This window comes from Bison bison, unplaced genomic scaffold (assembly GCF_000754665.1).
Source record: "Bison bison bison isolate TAMUID 2011002044 unplaced genomic scaffold, Bison_UMD1.0 scf7180017864476, whole genome shotgun sequence".
In the NCBI taxonomy this organism is placed as follows: Eukaryota; Metazoa; Chordata; class Mammalia; order Artiodactyla; family Bovidae; genus Bison; species Bison bison.
Window position 1 is genome coordinate 2,317,333 of NW_011495037.1, and position 18,699 is coordinate 2,336,031.

Below are 18,699 nucleotides of genomic sequence, written 5' to 3' on the forward strand. Positions count from 1 at the left end.
ATCAAGCACCTAGCGCTGTGCCTGGAATGTTCAGAAACCCAAAGGCATCGCTGGCCTGCTCCCGCCCCCAACCCTGCACCTCTCCTGCCTTGGTTTTAGTTGCTGTCAGTATGGTTAGAATAATTGCTAGCATAACAAATTCTTGACTGCCACTTTTTCGTTAATGGAAATGAATGAGTTGGTTGGTCTTTTGGAGGGTATGTGCTATTAGATTTTTAGCTTTCAAAAGGGAATTTTTATAAGCGCATAATATGCAATATAAAGAGCAACGAGATATATAGATTATGTAAGTAAGGCCACTGAAAGAGCTGCCACCAAGTTGCCAACTAGTTGTAATGAAATCAGCCAGAGTCAACACAAGTGGTTAATTAAAAGATCAGGATCCCAAGGGGGCTTGTGTGAGAGGCGTACCCTGGTCTCTGAGAAGGCTCCTCTGGTGAAAAGGTACATCCCGTGGGTTAAGGGAGAGAAAGGGAGAGATGTCAGCAAGCAGAGACAGGCCCACAGAGCTCGCGTAAATGGGCCCCGCCCCTCAAGGGATGGCAGGAGAAGGAAATACTGCATCAGGGGCAGCTGGCTCTGAATGATGCTGCATGATTTTCATAAGGAGATGGTAAATCGTCTTCCTTCTTTCCCAGTCATGTATCATCAGTCTGGGAGCACAGACTTGACGATGGGAAGGCAAGCTAAGAACTGAATAACATCTTGCTGGAAGATTGACCCACAAGAGCCCATGAGAGCAGCCTCTTCTTCTCAAGTGGACTCTTGAATAGGCGTGTGTAATCTCAACAATGGGTGTGCACAAACCAAAGGCTGATGGAGGCTCGTGCAGAGGGTTTTGTTGGAAGGGTTCTCAGTAACCGCAAGGATTCCGGACAATTCTGATCTCTCTCATGAAGCTCAACCTGTATGTCATCCCCGCTCCCAACTCCTTTCCAGCACCCCCTCCCGCCTCATTCACCCCTACTTCAAACAGAACTTGGTCTGAGATTTTAAAAGTGAGCTGAGGATGTTTGGGTTTTCCCCTAAATAATCACAGAACTTGAGGGAGAGACATAGCATAGAATTGTGGAAACAGGATATTTTAAATGAATTACAGACAGTAATCACAAGTTTAAAAAGATATATATCTAATGAAGTAAAAGCTCAAAAAGTTAGTATGAGTAAATTCTTTCTGTTTCCAATGATCTTTACTCTTTACTTCATACTGTATATGAAATATAAATTGCACACACTCACCATGCAGAAGTCTTGACACATGTATTCAGCTGTGAGGCCATTGTCACAATCAAGGTCATTAAATATTAGTAGTTATCATCCTTGTTTTGTTTCTTGTGCCCTTGGCCATTCCACCATCTTTCCTAAACCCTACTATACCCATTCCCTGGCCACCTCTGATCTACTTTCTGTCATTATATACTAGTTTATGATTTCTAGGATTTTATATACAGTATCTATTCTTTTGTATAATTATTTTGAGATTTACTCATGCTGTTGTATATATGCGTGGTTCGGGGCTTTTTATTGCTGGGTTAGGTACTCCATTGTGTGAATGGAATTTGATAATCCATTTTCCTGTTTATGAACATTTGGACTGTTTCCAGTTTGGGGCTATTGCAAATAAAGCTGCTTTAAATACCTGCCTTTTATGGACATACATTTTCATTTCTTCTAGGTAAATACTTAGGAGTATAATGGCTGGATTGCAGGGTAAGGATATGTTTAACTTAAACTGCCAAACTATTCTCCAAAGACTCTTCAGAGTCCCTTGGATTCCAAGGAGATCAAACCAGTCAATCTTATCAGAAATCAACCTTGAATATTCATTGGACTGATGCTGAAGCTGAAGTTCCAATAATTTGGCCACCTGATGAGAAGAGCCGACTCACTGGAAAAGACTCTGATGCTGGGAAAGATTGAGAGCAGGAGGAGAAGAGGGTGGCAGAGGATGAGATGCTTGGATGGCATCACTGACTCAATGGACATGAGTTTGAGCAAGCTCCAGGAGAGAGTGAAGGATAGGGAAGCTTGGTGTGCTGCAATCCCTGGAGCTGCGAAGGGTTGGACGTAACTCAGAGAATGAACAACAAGAACAACAAAGTCTTTGGCTCCTTTTCCATTCCTACCGGTAGGGACTGAGAGTTTCAGGTCCGCTAGCTACATCCTTACTATGGCCCCACGCTTATTATGGTCAGTCTTGTCAATTGTAGCCATTCCAATAGGTGTTTAAAGGTAGCTAATGTGGTTTTTAAACTGAATTTCCCCAATGACTAAAGATACTGAGCATCTTTATATGTGATATTATTTGATTTCTATGTATACTTGGTGAAATATCTGTTCAAACCTTTCGCCCTTTAAAAAAAACACTGAGTTGTTTTCCTGAATAAGTGTATCTTTTGGATACAAGTCTTTTATCAGACACATACTTTGCATAAATTTTCTCCAGTCTGTTCCCTGTCTTTTCATTCTCTTTATAGTGTTCAAAACACAGAATTTTAACATTTTGAGGAAGCCCAATTTGTCCATTTTTTTCTTTTATGGACTGTGCTTTTGGTGTTAAGTCTAAGAAATCTTTGCTTAACTCCAGATCTCAAAGATGTTCTATTTTCTCCTAGAAGCGTGACAATTGTAGACTTTTACACTTAGATTCTATGAACCACTGGGAGTTGATATGTGTATGTGTGTATGCCACCAATTCCCTACACATGGCCCACATCCCAGGCAACCTGACCATACACAGGCCTCCCACCTCTGTGCCCTTTCTGTGCTTCTGCAGTGCCTGTGCCCCCGGCCAGCCATCTTCAGGGGTCTCCGCTCACCTGCGGCAGCTGGGGGAGAACTCCCCTATGCTCCCACCATGCCCCACAGTCTTACTCACCATGCACTGGACCATGTCCTGTGCCCTCCCTGCCACCACCCCATGTGGTTCTGAGAGCACGGCCCAAGCCCTATTTCTAAGATAATGGCACCCAGCACACTGCTTGGCGTGCAGTAGGCGTTCACCAAAGGGCTGCTGCATCAAACGAGTGAACAAATAAATGCTGTCGTCACACTCCATCAGCAGACAATCCTTAAAGTCTACTGAGTAGACAGAGCCGTCCACCTTTCTTAAAGAAAATATAAATGAACAAGAACTTCAGGAATGAGGAGCTCTTATCTGACCCAATTCATGTCAACTTTGTTCTCAATGAAAAGTGCCAGCCAGGTAAAGAGGCCACAGGAGCGATTCTTCAAGAACACTGTTGGGTGAAGCACCAGCTTTTAAGCAGTGAACTTCTGGTTTACTGCAAAGATTTCAGTGAGTCACCTGCCCACAGCTGATGCTTTTTGCTAGCACTCCGTTTGGAAAAAGACAGGGCGTGGGGGGAAGGATGAGTCATGCCGAATGCTCCCCAAGCTCACGGGTTAAAAAAGCCAAGAACATTCAATTCCTTTCATGTTTGCAGAGCAGTTTGGTCACATCCAAGGTGAAAGCCCTGAGAAGCACATCCTTGCAGGGAGGCACATCTGGCTGCTGGAGCTGTGGGAACAGAGGGCCGACCGACCCAGGCAGACGTGGCCGCCCACACAGACCTGATGCACAGCTGAAGAAATGATCTCTGGGCCTTTGTAAACAGGGCTCAGAAAAGCCTCCGTTTCAAAATAGTGTGTGAACGTGCTTTGCAGATGGAAATGTATGGATACAAATATAAACTGCCTCCACCTCCGCTTTCACAATGGCCATACTATCGGTGAAGTCCTACAGTCCTTGCCACGTGGGCAAAAATGCAATATTCTGATGTAACAACAACCCTGAATGTAGGGGTGGGATGTACGTCTGAGGAGCTCAACATTTAACCATAGCTTTTTCAAAACATCATCCTCCAAGGAGGTCTGAATCAGTTTAGCAGCAGCCAGACCCTTGACAGCTAGTGAGGCCCTTGGACGGATCCATGAGCTGCTCTGACCGCCTCCCCGCCCTGCCACCTGGCTTCTGATGCCAGCAGCCTCCTCCGGCCCTGTGTGAGGCCCTTCAGGGGGGAAGTGGGGCAGGCAGAGGGGAAGCAAGGTGGCACACCTCCAAATTATTGTTGAAGGGTGCAGTTCCAAGCAAAGCCGAAAACCACAAACCAGGGAGGAAGGACAAGGGACGAAAACACAATAGTTATTCATTTTTCGTGTGAAAAACCCTAGGGCCATGTGGGAGTAGTGGCTAACTGGTTAACCAGCAACAATTTGCTGGTTGCTTCATGGAAGAAAACACCAGGCTGTATCTGAAGCAGTTTCTGTCTGTCCCAGCAGGAAAATGATGCAATATGCCCAACTCTGTCTCCTGGCCAGTGTCTGTTGCTGAGATATTAGAGTAACGGCAGCAACTTTCCCAATGACACCGAGACCCCAGGAGTTCAAGGCCATGACAGTTAGCAGAAAAAAAGGCCAAGTTCACATCACTGCTTTCTCTGGTGACCTAACTTCAGCATGAACGTAGGTCTGCATGCAGACTCTCTCAGAGAATTTCTGGAATCCCAGGCCCACATTAGCACCCACGTGTGCTCAATACCCACAGCCAGGAGTGAGACGCCCAGGGAGTAATGTCCCAGCAGCAGTGGCAAATGGCCAGATTCGGAGCCTCGCTGCGGAGTTGGGCTGCTGACACCCCTCTGCTAACTGGGTGCTGGGTGGTGTTGGGGAGGCCGAGAGAAAGGACTGGGAAAGCTTTGATGGTGGGGATACTGCCACTGAAGGTGGTCTCCCCACTGCATTCACAGGTGCTGATTCACGACAATCATATACTATTGCTGGAATGACTCACACTTAGTATTCCTTTCCTGCAGAAGTTTACTTTTATGTCAGACAACAGGATGAGGTGACTGTCTCCAAGCCTTGTATCCACTCGGAAATCTGATCTTGCTTTAAAAGTCTGATTTTGCTTAAAGTCGGCAGGAGGGGGAGGTTGGATTTATTATTATTATTTTTTTATTCTCTGTTGCCCCTGAAGTTGGCATGCCAATACCTTAAGAAATTAACAATCAGGAAAATCCAAAGGTTGCCTGGGTCAACGTATGCCCTTGCAGAAGGACTATAATCCTAATGTCTTATCAGATCAAGAGCTAGCAGTGAAGAACACAGTGTATCAATTCCATATTTGTAAAGTCAAGGAGCCACTGGATGTTCCACTTCCTACCAGCATCCTGGAGGATAAGGCTGACGGCCCCTCTCTAAGTTCATTTGACAGGTTCTCTCCTTCAGAGCCTAAACCACTTCCCATAAGGAAAGCAGGGATAGATAGAGAAAGGAACATCAAATTTTTTTTTTATTTAGATTATCCGAAAATAAATGAGACATCAAAGTTGGTGAGTTTTAGATGTTTACATAATTTAGTAGTTTCCAGATCTAGTCACCGTTCTAGTACACACACAAATTCCTTGGCAGCTTTAAAGAGTTCATCTGTTTACATAATATGGTAGCTTCAAGATCTAGTCCCTGTTCCAGCACACACACTAATCCCTGAGCAGCTTTAAAGAATTCATCGTTTCTAAATTCTGCAGAGGAAAGAGACTTCAGCAAAGCCTTTTCATGAATCCTCAAGTAAGAGCTTATCAAAGTAGGTAAGATGTCAAATGAGGTCACCTTTACATTTTGGTCTTCACTAATAGCTTTACTGGTTAAATCAATGAAACTGTTTTATATTTTTGTTTAATCTTACACTTAAGACTGTAGAAATCCACCAGGAGATGGATAGAGACTCAGCAGGCATGTGAGAATGCTGCCTCCTGGGGGTGGTCCAGGGGTCTGTGGACCGCCCGGGATGCTCGGAGAACAGCTCGATCACTACAGAGACACTGCAACACCCCATCACACTATTCACATCGATGTGCGAGACTGCTAGAGGAAGAAGCTCCGAGAATATAATTTGCTCACGTACCCGAAGCTCCCAGGAGAGAATGAGCGGGCTGCGGAGGAGAGGGCCCTCTTTTTGACTCTCACACGTGATTAGTACATCCAACATGCCAGTCAAATGAGGCACTCAATACTATTGACTTTTCAAAGCATACTTTCTTGGCTTATCATCTGAGAATGTAATTGTATTGAAAGTATTTGATGTTGGCCTTAATTTTCCCCTCTGGAGCCCATAGGGTGAATACAGGTTAATGAACCTGTCGGACATTTAGAATTTTCCTAATCACAGAAATCATTCAGAAAGCATCAGGCCTATGAACCATGTCCTTCTTTCAAAGTCTGTAGTGTTCCCTCACTGTGACGGTTCACCCTGAGACAGCTGCAGTGTTTACAACACGCCTGCTCCCCCAGCCAGGAGCTGGAGCCCTTCCTCCCGAAGGGGCAACGGTGTCAGATTCCAAGCACAGTAGGAACCAGAGGAGCTACCCCATCCGTCTCTTCCCTGCCTGTTACAGGAAACTGGAAAGCTAAGGTGAAGCATACATACAACTGCTTTTGAATCCTGGAAACCACGAGAATGCAGACAATGCAAGGAGGTTTCTCAGTTACAGTTTCATCCTGGAATATCTTCAGACCCTGAGGGCAGGCGGCTGATAGATTAATGGATTATTAGAGATGATTACCACAGAAAAATCCATCTAGGCACTAATTCAGTATTCTGTGAAGCTGCTACTCCCAATTATTCTTTCCTTTCAGATAGTATGTACACAGACTTGCAAACAAATTATTCCAAATTCATACTCTCCCTTCATTATTACTTAGCTAGGGATCTGACTGATAACTAAGATAAGCCTGTACTTGGGTTATGGCCGTTCAAGAGGAGTGGGCAGCATTCAACAAAAGAAAGATTTATGAGAGCTTTTTCAAATATTTCTCATTAGAAATAAAATATTTCATCAAGTGTCCAATTGCCACTGGCCTTCAAATTCTTTACTCCCTATCCACGTGGGAAATAGTCTGTATAGCTTGAAGTCTGAAGACAAATTGTAAGGATTGAGACAAGGATAAACAGAACTGGGACTTACCTTGAGAAAGGCTTTCTTTTCCAGAGTATTCATGATAAATGGAGGGATGGCTGGAAGTAAAGATAGACCCGCTTAAATCTTGGATAATGTCTATTTTCAGCTCACTTTTTTTTTCTCAACAATTTCACGAAAGGCTTATATTACTTGCAGACTAGTTTCACACTGGCAGAGTAAAAGCCATTGCAATATTCTTTAAAATATCTTAACATTAAAAAAACTCCCACTGTTTCTATTTGTTAAAGTTTTGAAAAATAACACAATGCTCTATGCCCACTAGAAAATTTTATGATTTTGATGAGAACTTTAACATTAAATATGCAACAATGCAAGCATCAGGAACTTTCCCCTTCTGTACCAATGATACAAACGCAGGCTTCCCCGGGTGTCCATCCCTGTGGAGTACAGTATAAAAATTCCTGCCTTGAGTCACACAGACCACTTGTTAGCTGGGTGATCCAGAAAACGTTACCTCCCTGCTCTGAGCCTTGGTTTTCTGCTTTCCTCATCTATATAATGGGATAACTGTACCAAACTAGCCCGGACGATAAGCTGCAATGATGCACGTAACCATCAGAGAGCACAGTTCATTTACTCATGATTCAGGCTCAACTATCCATCAGACTAAACTGTCACAGCTATTCCAATATGTCAATCACCTTTAGAGATGTTGCTGGGATAGGAAGACTGTCTCTTCTCCCAGGACTACTGTTTCAGATAACCAAGCCACTGGAAACAAAGCTGTTGGGATGCCTGAACTCCAAAGAGGAGCCTTGTATTTCAAAATGGGAGAGAGCAAAACCAAAAGCCTACCCAGGGTAGAAGCTGCAGTGGCCAGCTTGGTCTCATAAAATCTGGAGACCTGGGCTCAGCAGGTGTACCAGGGCAGCCTCCCCAGCTCCTTGCAGGTCAGTGACAATGTGCTGGTCCCTGACTCAGGGGACTCTCGGCCTGCATTTCATGACCGTGGTTTCCTCAGTTCACCCACCCCTACAGTGCATGCACACTGCTGTCGCACGAGGATGTCTTTGTTAAATCACTTAACGGTGGTTAATCAGTTCAGTTCAGTTCAGTCTTTCAGTCGTGTCCAACTCTACGACCCCATGGACTGCAGCACGCCAGGCTTCCCTGTATTTCACTCTATCTCGGAGCTTGCTCAAACTCATGTCCATTGAGTCAGTGATGCCATCCAACCATCTCATCCTCTGTCGTCCCCTTCTCCTCCTGCCCTCAATCTTTCCCAGCATCAGAGTCTTTTCCAATGAGTCAGCTCTTCACATCAGATGACCAAAGTATTGGAGTTTCAGCTTCAGCATCAGTTCTTCCAATGAATATTCGGGACTGATTTCCTTTAGGATGGACTGGTTGGATCTCCTTGCTGTCCAAGGGACTCTCAAGAGTCTTTTCCACATCACAGTTCAAAATCATCAATTCTTTAGTGCTCAGCTTTCTTTATGGTCCAACTCTCACATCGATAAATGACTACTGGAAAAACCATAGCTTTGACTACATGGACCTTTGTCCGCAAAGTAACGTCTCTGCTTTTTAATCAGATAACCAATTAGCTGGAGTGCCAGTAGTTGGAAAGGAAGAAAGTTTTCTTTCTTTAACTTGTTTGCTCACTCCTACTTGTGAGGAATGCTGATGAGCGTTCTCAGTGACAAAAGGAATTCAAACAAAAACACATCACTGGGAAACCCTAACAGCACTCAAGTAAGTGTGCTTCCTTTGAGAGCTTAGTAAATAGCCAAGGGCTGTTTGCACTCAATTTAGACAAGGAAATCGAAGATACTCATTTCTGTTTCCTTTTTTCTTTAAAGAGTACCGTACTCTCGGGCCCTCTGGTTTCTGAGAACCTTCTTAAGAGTCCTGGTCTGAGTGTAGCTGAAGAAGCTTTAGGAGTAGATGAGAGATTCTCAGAGGAGCTAAGTTACAACAGAGATTCTCTGCATTTCATCATGCTGAGTCCAAGTCTAACGGACAAAACTGAGTCCATACTGGCAGCCATTTTATTCACAGTTGTTGGAATTAACCCAACTTGGTTTGTGTTCCAATGGTTTCCAATTGATACAAATAAATCCTCAGTATAAGTTATTCTTATTCACGAACTGTTAGAAGTTTCTTGTCAAGATTGACTAAGACCCAATTCTTTCTCTTCCGATCCTCATCACCCGTACTGTGAACTGCCCTGGTCCACCCACCATCCTGACCCGTCTCCCATCACCAGTCTTGGTTCCTCTTCAGCTGACTCTCAACATCATACCCAGAGTCATGCAGTTAAAGCCCGAATTGGGTTATTATTACTACTGCCCTGCTCAAAACCCTGCATGGCCTCCCACCCCTTGGACTAAAGCCAGGGCTCCAAATGCCTGCAGAGCCATCTGCGCTCTGCCCACATCAGCCTGGCTGCCCTGTCTACTGTTCCTGCCCTTTTCTTTCTCCCCATGCAGCCCTGTGATGCTTCCAAGCCACCAGGCATTCCTCAGCCATCTCTTGCTGTTCCATCTGCCCCAGAAGATGCATGCCTGGAACCACCCTCCCCCTTACCTGCCCAATCTACTCCTGTCACCAAGCAGGACCTCTGGGGTCTTCCTGGGACAGACCCCGTCCCCCACATCCTCTGCTGCAGCTCCTCTCTGAAGCACCCAGATAACAGTATCTCAGGACGATCATGAGCACACAGCCCCAGACTGTCCGGTGCCCAAGGACTTGTGCTGTTAAGCTCCTTGTTACCTTACCATCAACCAATCAGAGAACTGTGCATGAGCCAATCACCCCGTGGCATTCACTCCCCATCGTGTGGCCTTTAAGAATGCTTTGTTTTTAAATGCTTTGGGGTTTTTTGGGGGGGCATGAGCCACGTTGCCCTTGCACAGCCCTGCAATAGATCTTCCTCTTCTCCAAACTCTGTCGTTTGGCCTCACTGCACACACGGACTTGTGTTTGATAAAACTTCTACTCCAAGATCCCCACACTCTGTATCCCCTGAGCCCTTATAACCATCCCACAGATTACATATCTGACTTATTTGGTCAGTTTTCTGCCTCCACCACCAGAGGCCGCCTCAGGGAGGGATCCTTCATGGTTGGTGCTCACTGGCACACCAACGCTTGTTCAAGCGAGACCTGCCAAGTACATGAACAGGTGCCAAGGTTCTCCTCACCCATGCCAGGGGCTGCCATCAGGATCCTGGAGACAACCACTTGCGTGATGGCTTGTTTGGCAGCGTTTGCCGACTCGCCCAGGCGGTTCCCGTTCTCATCTGTGACAGGAATGCCAACTTTGAGTTCCCTGGAGAGCAAGACACATGCAAAGTTCATACACAGACGGTTCATGGAACAGCTGGAAACAGTACTTAGGCTGTGAAAAATCAAGTCCCTACTTAATCCAAAAATGCACTCCAGGGTCATTTTTGGCCCTAATAAGCCTTATTTTTAAATGCCATGAACAAGCTTAATCCTTGTGGGATAGACACAAAAAGGAAACAACACTAGCAAACTTTGTAAAAAAGAAAAAAAGGTAGCATTTTGAATAACAATAGAACTCAAAGGATGAAAAGGGTAACTTAAAGAAATTCAGGCAAGGCTTAACTGGGGCTCCTGCTGCAGCAGTGGAGAGCGAAAACAAGTAACAGCTTCCTTTTCTAGCTTGCTGGCTGGCTGGGGGCTTGCTCGCTCCCTCGGTTGGGGGCCAGCTTGCTCCTTATAGTGGTGAGGGCAGGGGTGTGTCCAGGCGTCCAGCAGGACGGCGGCTGAGGCATTTTGCCCAGTCCTTAGGTTGCGTGCGCAGGGGCCTGCCCCAGCCCCCTGCTTTTGCTCCAGGCTCTTCAAAAGTGGGAGCTGCCTTTTTTGGTCTCTTTATGTCTTTTCTCCAGAATATGCCCTAACAATGAAGCCTTGCCTGAATTTCTAAAAAAAGGAAAATAGAGAGATACAACTCACAGCATCATTAAGTAAGCTAACAATACTGATAGAGCAGCCAGAAGAACAGGCACTACTGAATATTTAACTACGGTCACTAATGCTATATTTATCGCTCCTCTGTTACCCTGTTTTTCGTTATCCACTCCAAAATGCTTTTTTTTTTTTCATTCTTCCTTCTCCTTTAATTTTTGCCAGTACTAAAAAATACTTCCAAAGATATAGATTAATCTTATCTTAAACCCTAAAAGAAAATCTGGGTGGGGGAAGAACCCATTTTATAGAATAAGCTTTCCAGGCACAGACATAAGTCTGAGATCTATTTTTTTAAACTTTGTATCATACAGAAGTAGAAAGACTAGTCCAAATCCCATATGCTCATCAGTCCACTTTAATAATCAGCAACTCAGAGCTGACCCTGTTTCATCAATGGACCCATCCTCACCCCGTTACCAGATTATATGAAAGCAAATCTCACATAATTTCATCTGCAAATATTAAAACAAAAGTTGTTAAAGTTTCAACAAAGCAATTTATTAGAAGAGATCCTACTGTCAAGCAAAAGTCCTCTCTAGGAGGGCATGTTAACCTTACCTTTGCCTCATTAACGGAATATTAATGCAATTAGCCGCAGCTACCGCAGCGAAGGGAACAAAACGTCCTATGAGCGGAGAGACATGCTGCAGAAAAGATAATTTCGAAAGATCTTATTTTTTCTACAGTACTGAATGCAAATACTTATTTTTTCTCAAAAACCACTACCAACACAGAGTCCTACTTGTATAGAAACGCAGGCCAAAAGTGTGCTCAAAACTTGTTTCCTAGAGGTTATTTTTATATTGCCAGCCTGGGCATCCTGGGACCAGGTGGACATCCATATTTTGATGGCTGCATGTGGATGATGGAGCACGGGTTTTGAAGTCCCAAAGTCTTGGGTTTAGATGCTGACTCCTCCACTCTTCAGAGGTGTGCCCCAAGGCACCCTGCCCAGCGCCCAGCCTTGGTGGGCCGTGTGGGTGGTAGGGAAGCATTTAGCGCTTAATACACAGTGTCAGGTACAAACTAGTGTCTTGGCAAATGTTATTAGTGATGATATAATCTTTTTAAAAAAACAAAATACAGTTGAAGATGATGACTACAGTATTCATCAGACTTGAACTATTTTGAGAAATAACAGAGAGACTTCGAGCCAGGTAGGTGAGAACAAATTAAGACGCTTTACTACTGAGACAATAATCTGAATACCTTGGTTAATGCGTTGAGTCCTAGAGCTGTTGCTACAGCACCTGTTGTTGCAGAAACGTAAGCTGTTCCCAGTTCACTGAAAAGAAGGAAAATGGTACAAAAACAATGAGTGTATGTCAGAAAACTCAAGTCTGACATTTTGGGAAGAAATGAAGAAGATTAAGAATAGAGATTCCATAAAATATAACACAAATGAACTCATTGAAGAGACAGGAACATGCTCAGGAGAAGAGCCTCGTGGCTGCCAGGCCGGAAGACGGGAGGGAGCAACACAGTGAGGGGCTGGGTTTAGCGGATGCAAGCCGCTGTATATAGAATGGATAAACAGCAATGTCCTCCTGAACAGCACAGGGAACTCCAGTCAACACCCTGTGACAGACTACAGTGGAAGCGAATGTGAAAAAGAGTGTGCATTTTAACTGAATCACTTTGTTGCATAGTAGAAACTAACAACACTGTAAATCAACCATACTTCAATAAAATAAATTTTAAAAAAGATTCATCAATGATATATTCAGCTCTGCCAGCAGAGCTACTCATACAAAAAGGAAGCAGACCCATATAAAAATGGCATTCTTCACATATAACCTAAATACCATGCCAAACAAGTAGACATGGAGAATATGTATGTCTCGGGGAGGGGAAGAAAGGAAGCTGTGACTGGGCAGCAAGCTACAGATGTGGGGAAATTGATATTAACTTAAATGTTTGTAGCATATGGACTTATATAAAAAATACTTCTCAAAATATCGCTATATATACTGAAAGTAAAAATGCAGTGCAGCCATTCTTAAAATGACATCTTACTGTATAAAAATACTAAAAATCTTATCCTCAAAATACAAGTAAGCCCAAGCAGTTCTCTATTATTTTTAAATAAATTTTTATTCAAGAATTGGATGAAATGAAGGTGTGATCAGCACTGCTGCGTTGCAGATTTCAGTATTCTTTGTTCCCTAGGATGATAATAGAAGAATACAGATGATCAAACTCAATTTAAGAGTTAAAACAAAACCAAAAATTCTTTGAAGTGTTATATCAGTTAGGCTCAAAGTTTTGGTTAACTAATCACTTTAGCTTGCCTGAACATTGTTTCACAGGAGGCAAAATTTTAAACCCATTCACTTTCTTTCAGGCTCCAGAGACGTCCTATTTTAAAGACAAATCAGATATAAAATCCCCTGCATTTCTGCAGAGACCCCCACTGCTGATGCTGCTATCTGTGTAACCCACAAGGCCTGCCCCGAGCTGCCTGCTGTGTGATCCGTGGGGGTGAAGGGGATGTGCTCCCGGTGCGGGAGCCCTGCCTTCCTACCAGCGCCACTAACAGCACAGATGATGTCTGAGAAGGCAGGCTGTGGAAACTGGTGTTTAGGCAGAAAGGGAGGAAAAGACACACTACTGAGATACAGGCTCCCTAAGATTCCGAACAATATAAACGATCTGTACAAATATACTTTTTCACCAGGAGGGCATCAGCACTGGATCAAATGAACGCCAGAGGAATGCAGAGGCTGGTTAACGCTTCCAGTCTTACTTGACAGTGAGGGGAGCATCTCCACTTCTGTTGGTATAGTTGACCACGGCATTGAAGGACTGGTTGATCCACTGCCAGAAGAGCACTGCTGGAGTGGTCCTGAAATAGAGAGGTCCGTCACACACCCACCGCCGCCTGGGATCTAGCCGTCTGCAGACGACGTGAGCGCCGGGAACCAGACGGGAGACGGGCTGGAGCAGGGAGAGCGCTGGGCCCAGGACTGGATGCTCTGCGTCAGAGGCTGAGGACTAGTGCAGCCGGGCAGGGTTTTATCCTCTCTGATTCTCAGTTTCCTCACTCATGAACTATGGATAGCAACAAGCTTAAGAGGGCTAGGGCAGTGGTCCCTAACCTTTATGGTACCAGGGACGGTTTCATGGAAGGCAATTTTTCTACGGACTGCAGTGGGGGATGGTTTTGGGATGATTCAGGCTCATTACATTTATTGCACACGTCATTTCTATTATTATTACATTAGTTCCACCTCAGATCATCAGGCATTAGATCCTGGGGGATGGGATCGCTGGGTTAAGGTGAGGATGGAGTTAAATCTTGTCTTAAACTTGTAAGGGAGCCCAGCAAAGAGCAGGCACTCAATTGCTGTGATTAACGTCAGGTCCCTTCTCTTACAGAAAGAAGCTATCTGCAGGCTGAGTATTTCTCGTCGCCCCTCACTCCACGTATAAGCCTAGGTGTTTACACCTACGTACATACTTATAACTATATTATACGAATCGACTACAAAGAGACTCTGCTTAGAGGCTTTCTAAACGTTCCTTCTCATTTTCTTTTGAGTCTAAGATTTAGGGAGAAATTCAACCTCTTTTTGGGCAACAAGGAGAGTTCTATTCAACAGAAGGAAAAGGTAAAACAACCTCCCAGGATTGTAACTTTTATACAAAATGAAACTCCACATGAAATGACATTTATTTCAATACAACCATTCAAGTACAAAAATGTGCTTTAAGCTCCTGGAATATAAAACAAAGTGTTGTGACACTGCTGGAACTCACCTATAAAATGTCATCATGCAGCCGGTGATGGTCATGTTCATTGGGACTTGAGCTGACATTCTTCCGATTAAAATCATCTTTTCACCAGTGTCAGGATGAAACGCTGAATCATAGATGTACTTTGCTCTCCATAATTCATTTTCTGTGAGACCTGAAGGAATGATTCCTTGCCTAGGAAAACAGCAAAAGCAACACAGCAATTGTTCATTCCAAGTCTCTCACCAGTGCTACCTAGAACATCTCTGTCTGGGTAGAGTGAAAAATCGAACTGTCATAAAGTCAGGGAAATTCCAATAATACAACGGACAGTATACACTTAAAATGAGCATTTTAAACCCACAAATCTCAACTTATCTATAATTTGGAAAAACAAAAATTTGTGTATAATAGGGAACTATTCAACTTTGAAATATTCTTTGTTTTAAATGACATTTTAAAATGTACTTTGAACTCTGTAAACTCTAAGATATTTTTACCTCATTAGACAAAGGCTGTGGCAATCAAGAACATGAAGTCATTCTTAAACCTGTATTTTGAAAACCTAGACTAGAAAGGTTCATTATATTTCCTTATCAAAGAAACACATATTCCTTGCAAGAAATTTAGAAAACACAGAAATTCATTAGCATAACTAAAACCATTCGAGCTTTCCCTGATTCACAGCCACTGGTAATGCTTACTGAATACCCTTTCAGGTTTTTCTAGATGGATGTATATGATGCGTTTATCACCTTTTTAATCAATGCTATTTTGTAAACATTTCTCTGTATCTTCATATATTCTATATCATCTATACTGGGTTGAATACTTTTCCCCCCCAAATTCACACTCACATGGAACTTCAGAATATGACCCTATTTGTAAACAGGGCTGTTAATTATGTAGTTAAGATGAGGTCATGCTGGATTGCGGGGAAGGGGGTGCAAGTTCAGTGACTGATGTCTTTGTAAGACCAAGCGCAGCCACATAAAGAAGGGTATGTGATGAGGGAGACAGAGATTTGAGAGACATGGCTACAAGCCTAGGGCTTCCAGACGCTGGAAGAGATAAAGAAGGATCTGCCCTAGGGCTGTCAGAGGGAGCCCCGCAAATACCTTGATTTCAGACCATACATTTCCATTATTTTAAGTCACTCAGTTTGTGGTCATGTGTTAAGGCAGCCATAGAAATCCTAATCCCTGCTGTAGGACACTGCAACTGCATTTAACATTTTCCACTGGTAAAGGATGAGGAAGTAAACGTCCTTATAAATAAAACTTTCCCCACATCCAAGATTACTTAGAAATGAGTATATTCTCTGAGATAAAAACTATGTAAAACATTAAAACTAAATATTTTATCCTTTTTCTTGACTTGAGTATGTCCCTTTTCTTATCCTCAGCAGCGGTCCCATCGTCATTATCTAAGTAGCCTGTTGTACTCTTTATACAATGTGGATAATTTTGTTCAGTTAGGTTATCTGCTGTCATGAAAATTTTTATTATTATGCATTCAGGTCACGGGGTTGCAAAGAGCTGGACACGACCAAGCACAGCACAGGAAGAAAATAAGGCTCTGCCCAGAAAGGTGTGACCCATTGTAGGGTTATAGGTATGTTTACAGACACTTCTTGCATTTTCTTAATAGTCTTTTTGTTTGTTTTGTCACTTAAAGTTTTTAATAGATTTGAAATTTACCTTAAGATACAAATATGAGAAATTGCTTAACTTCTGTTTCCAGTTGGCTGGTCTTCCATTCCAATATGAAGATTTCAATGTTATCTTTATCACCAGTCGAGCTTTTATGAACGTTAGGCTTGCTTTCCGGCCGTTCCACAGTAATCCCCTCATCTTGTGGTGTCGAAGCCACTATTGCAATCGATGGTTTATTTTTTTAATTACTTTTTTAATGGAATATAGTTGATTTATGACTTGTTAGCTGCCACTGTATGACAGTCCACTCCATGTCTCGTGCAGCAGTGATCCTTCACTCCATTCCTCTTCTGCTTTTTCAAAACTGCCTTAGCTATTATTTTGTTAATTTTATAGGTGATCACAATTGTATTTTGACCAGAACTGTATTAATCTGGAGAGAACTGAAACCTCTGTAACATATCCAGGCCTACCACATATTCTTCCAGTTATTCAAAGGACTTCTTTTAAAGACGACGCCCAGCGTCTTGCGCTTGCTTCACATTGATGAATTCTCTTTTTGGCCATTCTTGTAGGCAGAAAGTGGTATTTGTCGTTTTTGTTTTTTACTTTAGACTTTCTAGTATATACTCTCTTTTTTCTTCCAGTTTTGTTGAGATATAGTTCACATACAGCACTATGTAAGTTTAAGATGTTCAAAATAATGACTTGACTTACATACATCATGAAATGATCAGCGTAATAGTTGTTTAGCGAATATTCACATATACAGATACAAAATTAAAGAAATAGAAAAAGATTCTTGTGATCAGAACTCAGAATGTACTCTTTAAACAATTTTTATATATAATGTATAGAAGTGTTAATTTTATTTATCATGTTGTATATCATATCTCAAGTACTTATCTTGTAACTGGAAGTTTGTATCTTTTGACTGCTTTTATCCACTTCCTCTCCTTTACCCACTGCCTCTGGTAACCACAAATCTGAGCTCTTTTCCATGAGTTTGTTTTTGCAGGATAGCTGACCTACAACTCTGTGTGAGCTTCTGGTACACACCATAGTAATTCAGTACTTCTATACATTTCAAAATTATAAGTCTAGCTGCCATTTGCCACCTTACAAAGATATTCAAATTATAATTCTTGACATATCCCCACAATGTACATTTCATACCTGTGACTCATTTCTTTTGAAATTAGAAAAGACCCTGATGCTGTGAAAGACTGAGGGCAGGAGGAGGAGAAGGCAACAAAGGATGAGACGGTTGGATGGCCTCCCCAGCTCAATGGACATGAGTTTGATCAAGCTCTGGGAGATGGTGAAGGACAGGGAAGACCAGCATGCTGCAGCCCTTGGGGTCACAAAGAGTTGGACGCGACTAAGTGACTGAACAACGATGACAATTCAGTAAGTGGGAGTTTGTACCAGTTGGGAGTTAATCCCCTTCACTTATCCCTCTCCTCTCCACAACCTCCTCTCTAACAACCACCTGTCTGTTCTCTGTACCTGTGAGTTTGTGTCCGTTTTGTTTGTTCATTTGTTTCATTTTTTAGATTCCAAAAAATTGTTGTTTTGAAGCGTCATCTTCTCTTATTCTACACAAGTAAAATCATACAGTATTTGTCTTTCTCTGTCTGACTTGTTTCATTTAGCATAACACACCCAAGTCCAGCTGTGTTCTCAGAAATGACAAGATTTCATTCTTTTTTTTTTTATGGCTGAGTAATATAGTTTTTACATATCTATATTTATCACAACTTCTTATCCATTCATCTATTGATTGGTACTTAGATTGCTTCCATATCTTGGCTGTTGTAAACAATGCTGCAATAAACATAGGTGTACATATATCTTTTTTTGAAAACCCAGGAGTAGAACTGATGTATGTATGTATTGGGTTGGTGCAAAAGTAATTATGGTTTTGCGCTGATGAATTTTGCCATTTGATACTGGAATACATACTTAAATAAATGTGGTTATGTTATACATCATTTTAATGTGCATTCCTTGCTTTATCATTTTTTGCTAATGACTTATTTAGTTCAGTTCAGTAGCTCAGTCGTGTCTGACTCTTTGTGATCCCATGGACTGCAGCACGCCAGGCTTTCCTGTCCATCACCAACTCCTGGAGCTTACTCACACTCATGTCCATCGAGTCAGTGATGCCATACAACCAACTCATCCTCCTGACTTCAACCTTTCCCAGCAACAGGGTCTTTTCAAATGAGTCAGTTCTTCACATCAGGTGGCCAAAGTATTGGAGCTTCAGCTTCAACATCAGTCCTTCCAATGAATATTCAGGGCTGATTTCCTTTAGGATTGACTAGTTGGATCTCCTTGTAGTCCAAGTGACTCTCAAAGAGTCTTCTCCAACACCACAGTTCAAAA

General features: G+C 42.8%; 1 protein-coding gene across 1 annotated transcript in view; it reads right to left on the bottom strand.

Moving 5' to 3' along the window:
* The window catches only part of SFXN1 (sideroflexin 1), a 57,134-nt gene that overhangs the window by 5,830 nt on the left and 32,605 nt on the right, over positions 1–18,699 (bottom strand). The window contains exons 3-8 of the mRNA XM_010862101.1: positions 14,678–14,848; positions 13,665–13,763; positions 12,128–12,203; positions 11,477–11,562; positions 10,126–10,253; positions 6,966–7,015 (exon numbers count right to left, since the gene is read on the bottom strand). Of these exons, the coding sequence (XP_010860403.1) occupies positions 6,966–7,015; positions 10,126–10,253; positions 11,477–11,562; positions 12,128–12,203; positions 13,665–13,763; positions 14,678–14,848 (610 nt within the window). The remainder of the gene's footprint in view (positions 1–6,965; positions 7,016–10,125; positions 10,254–11,476; positions 11,563–12,127; positions 12,204–13,664; positions 13,764–14,677; positions 14,849–18,699) is intronic.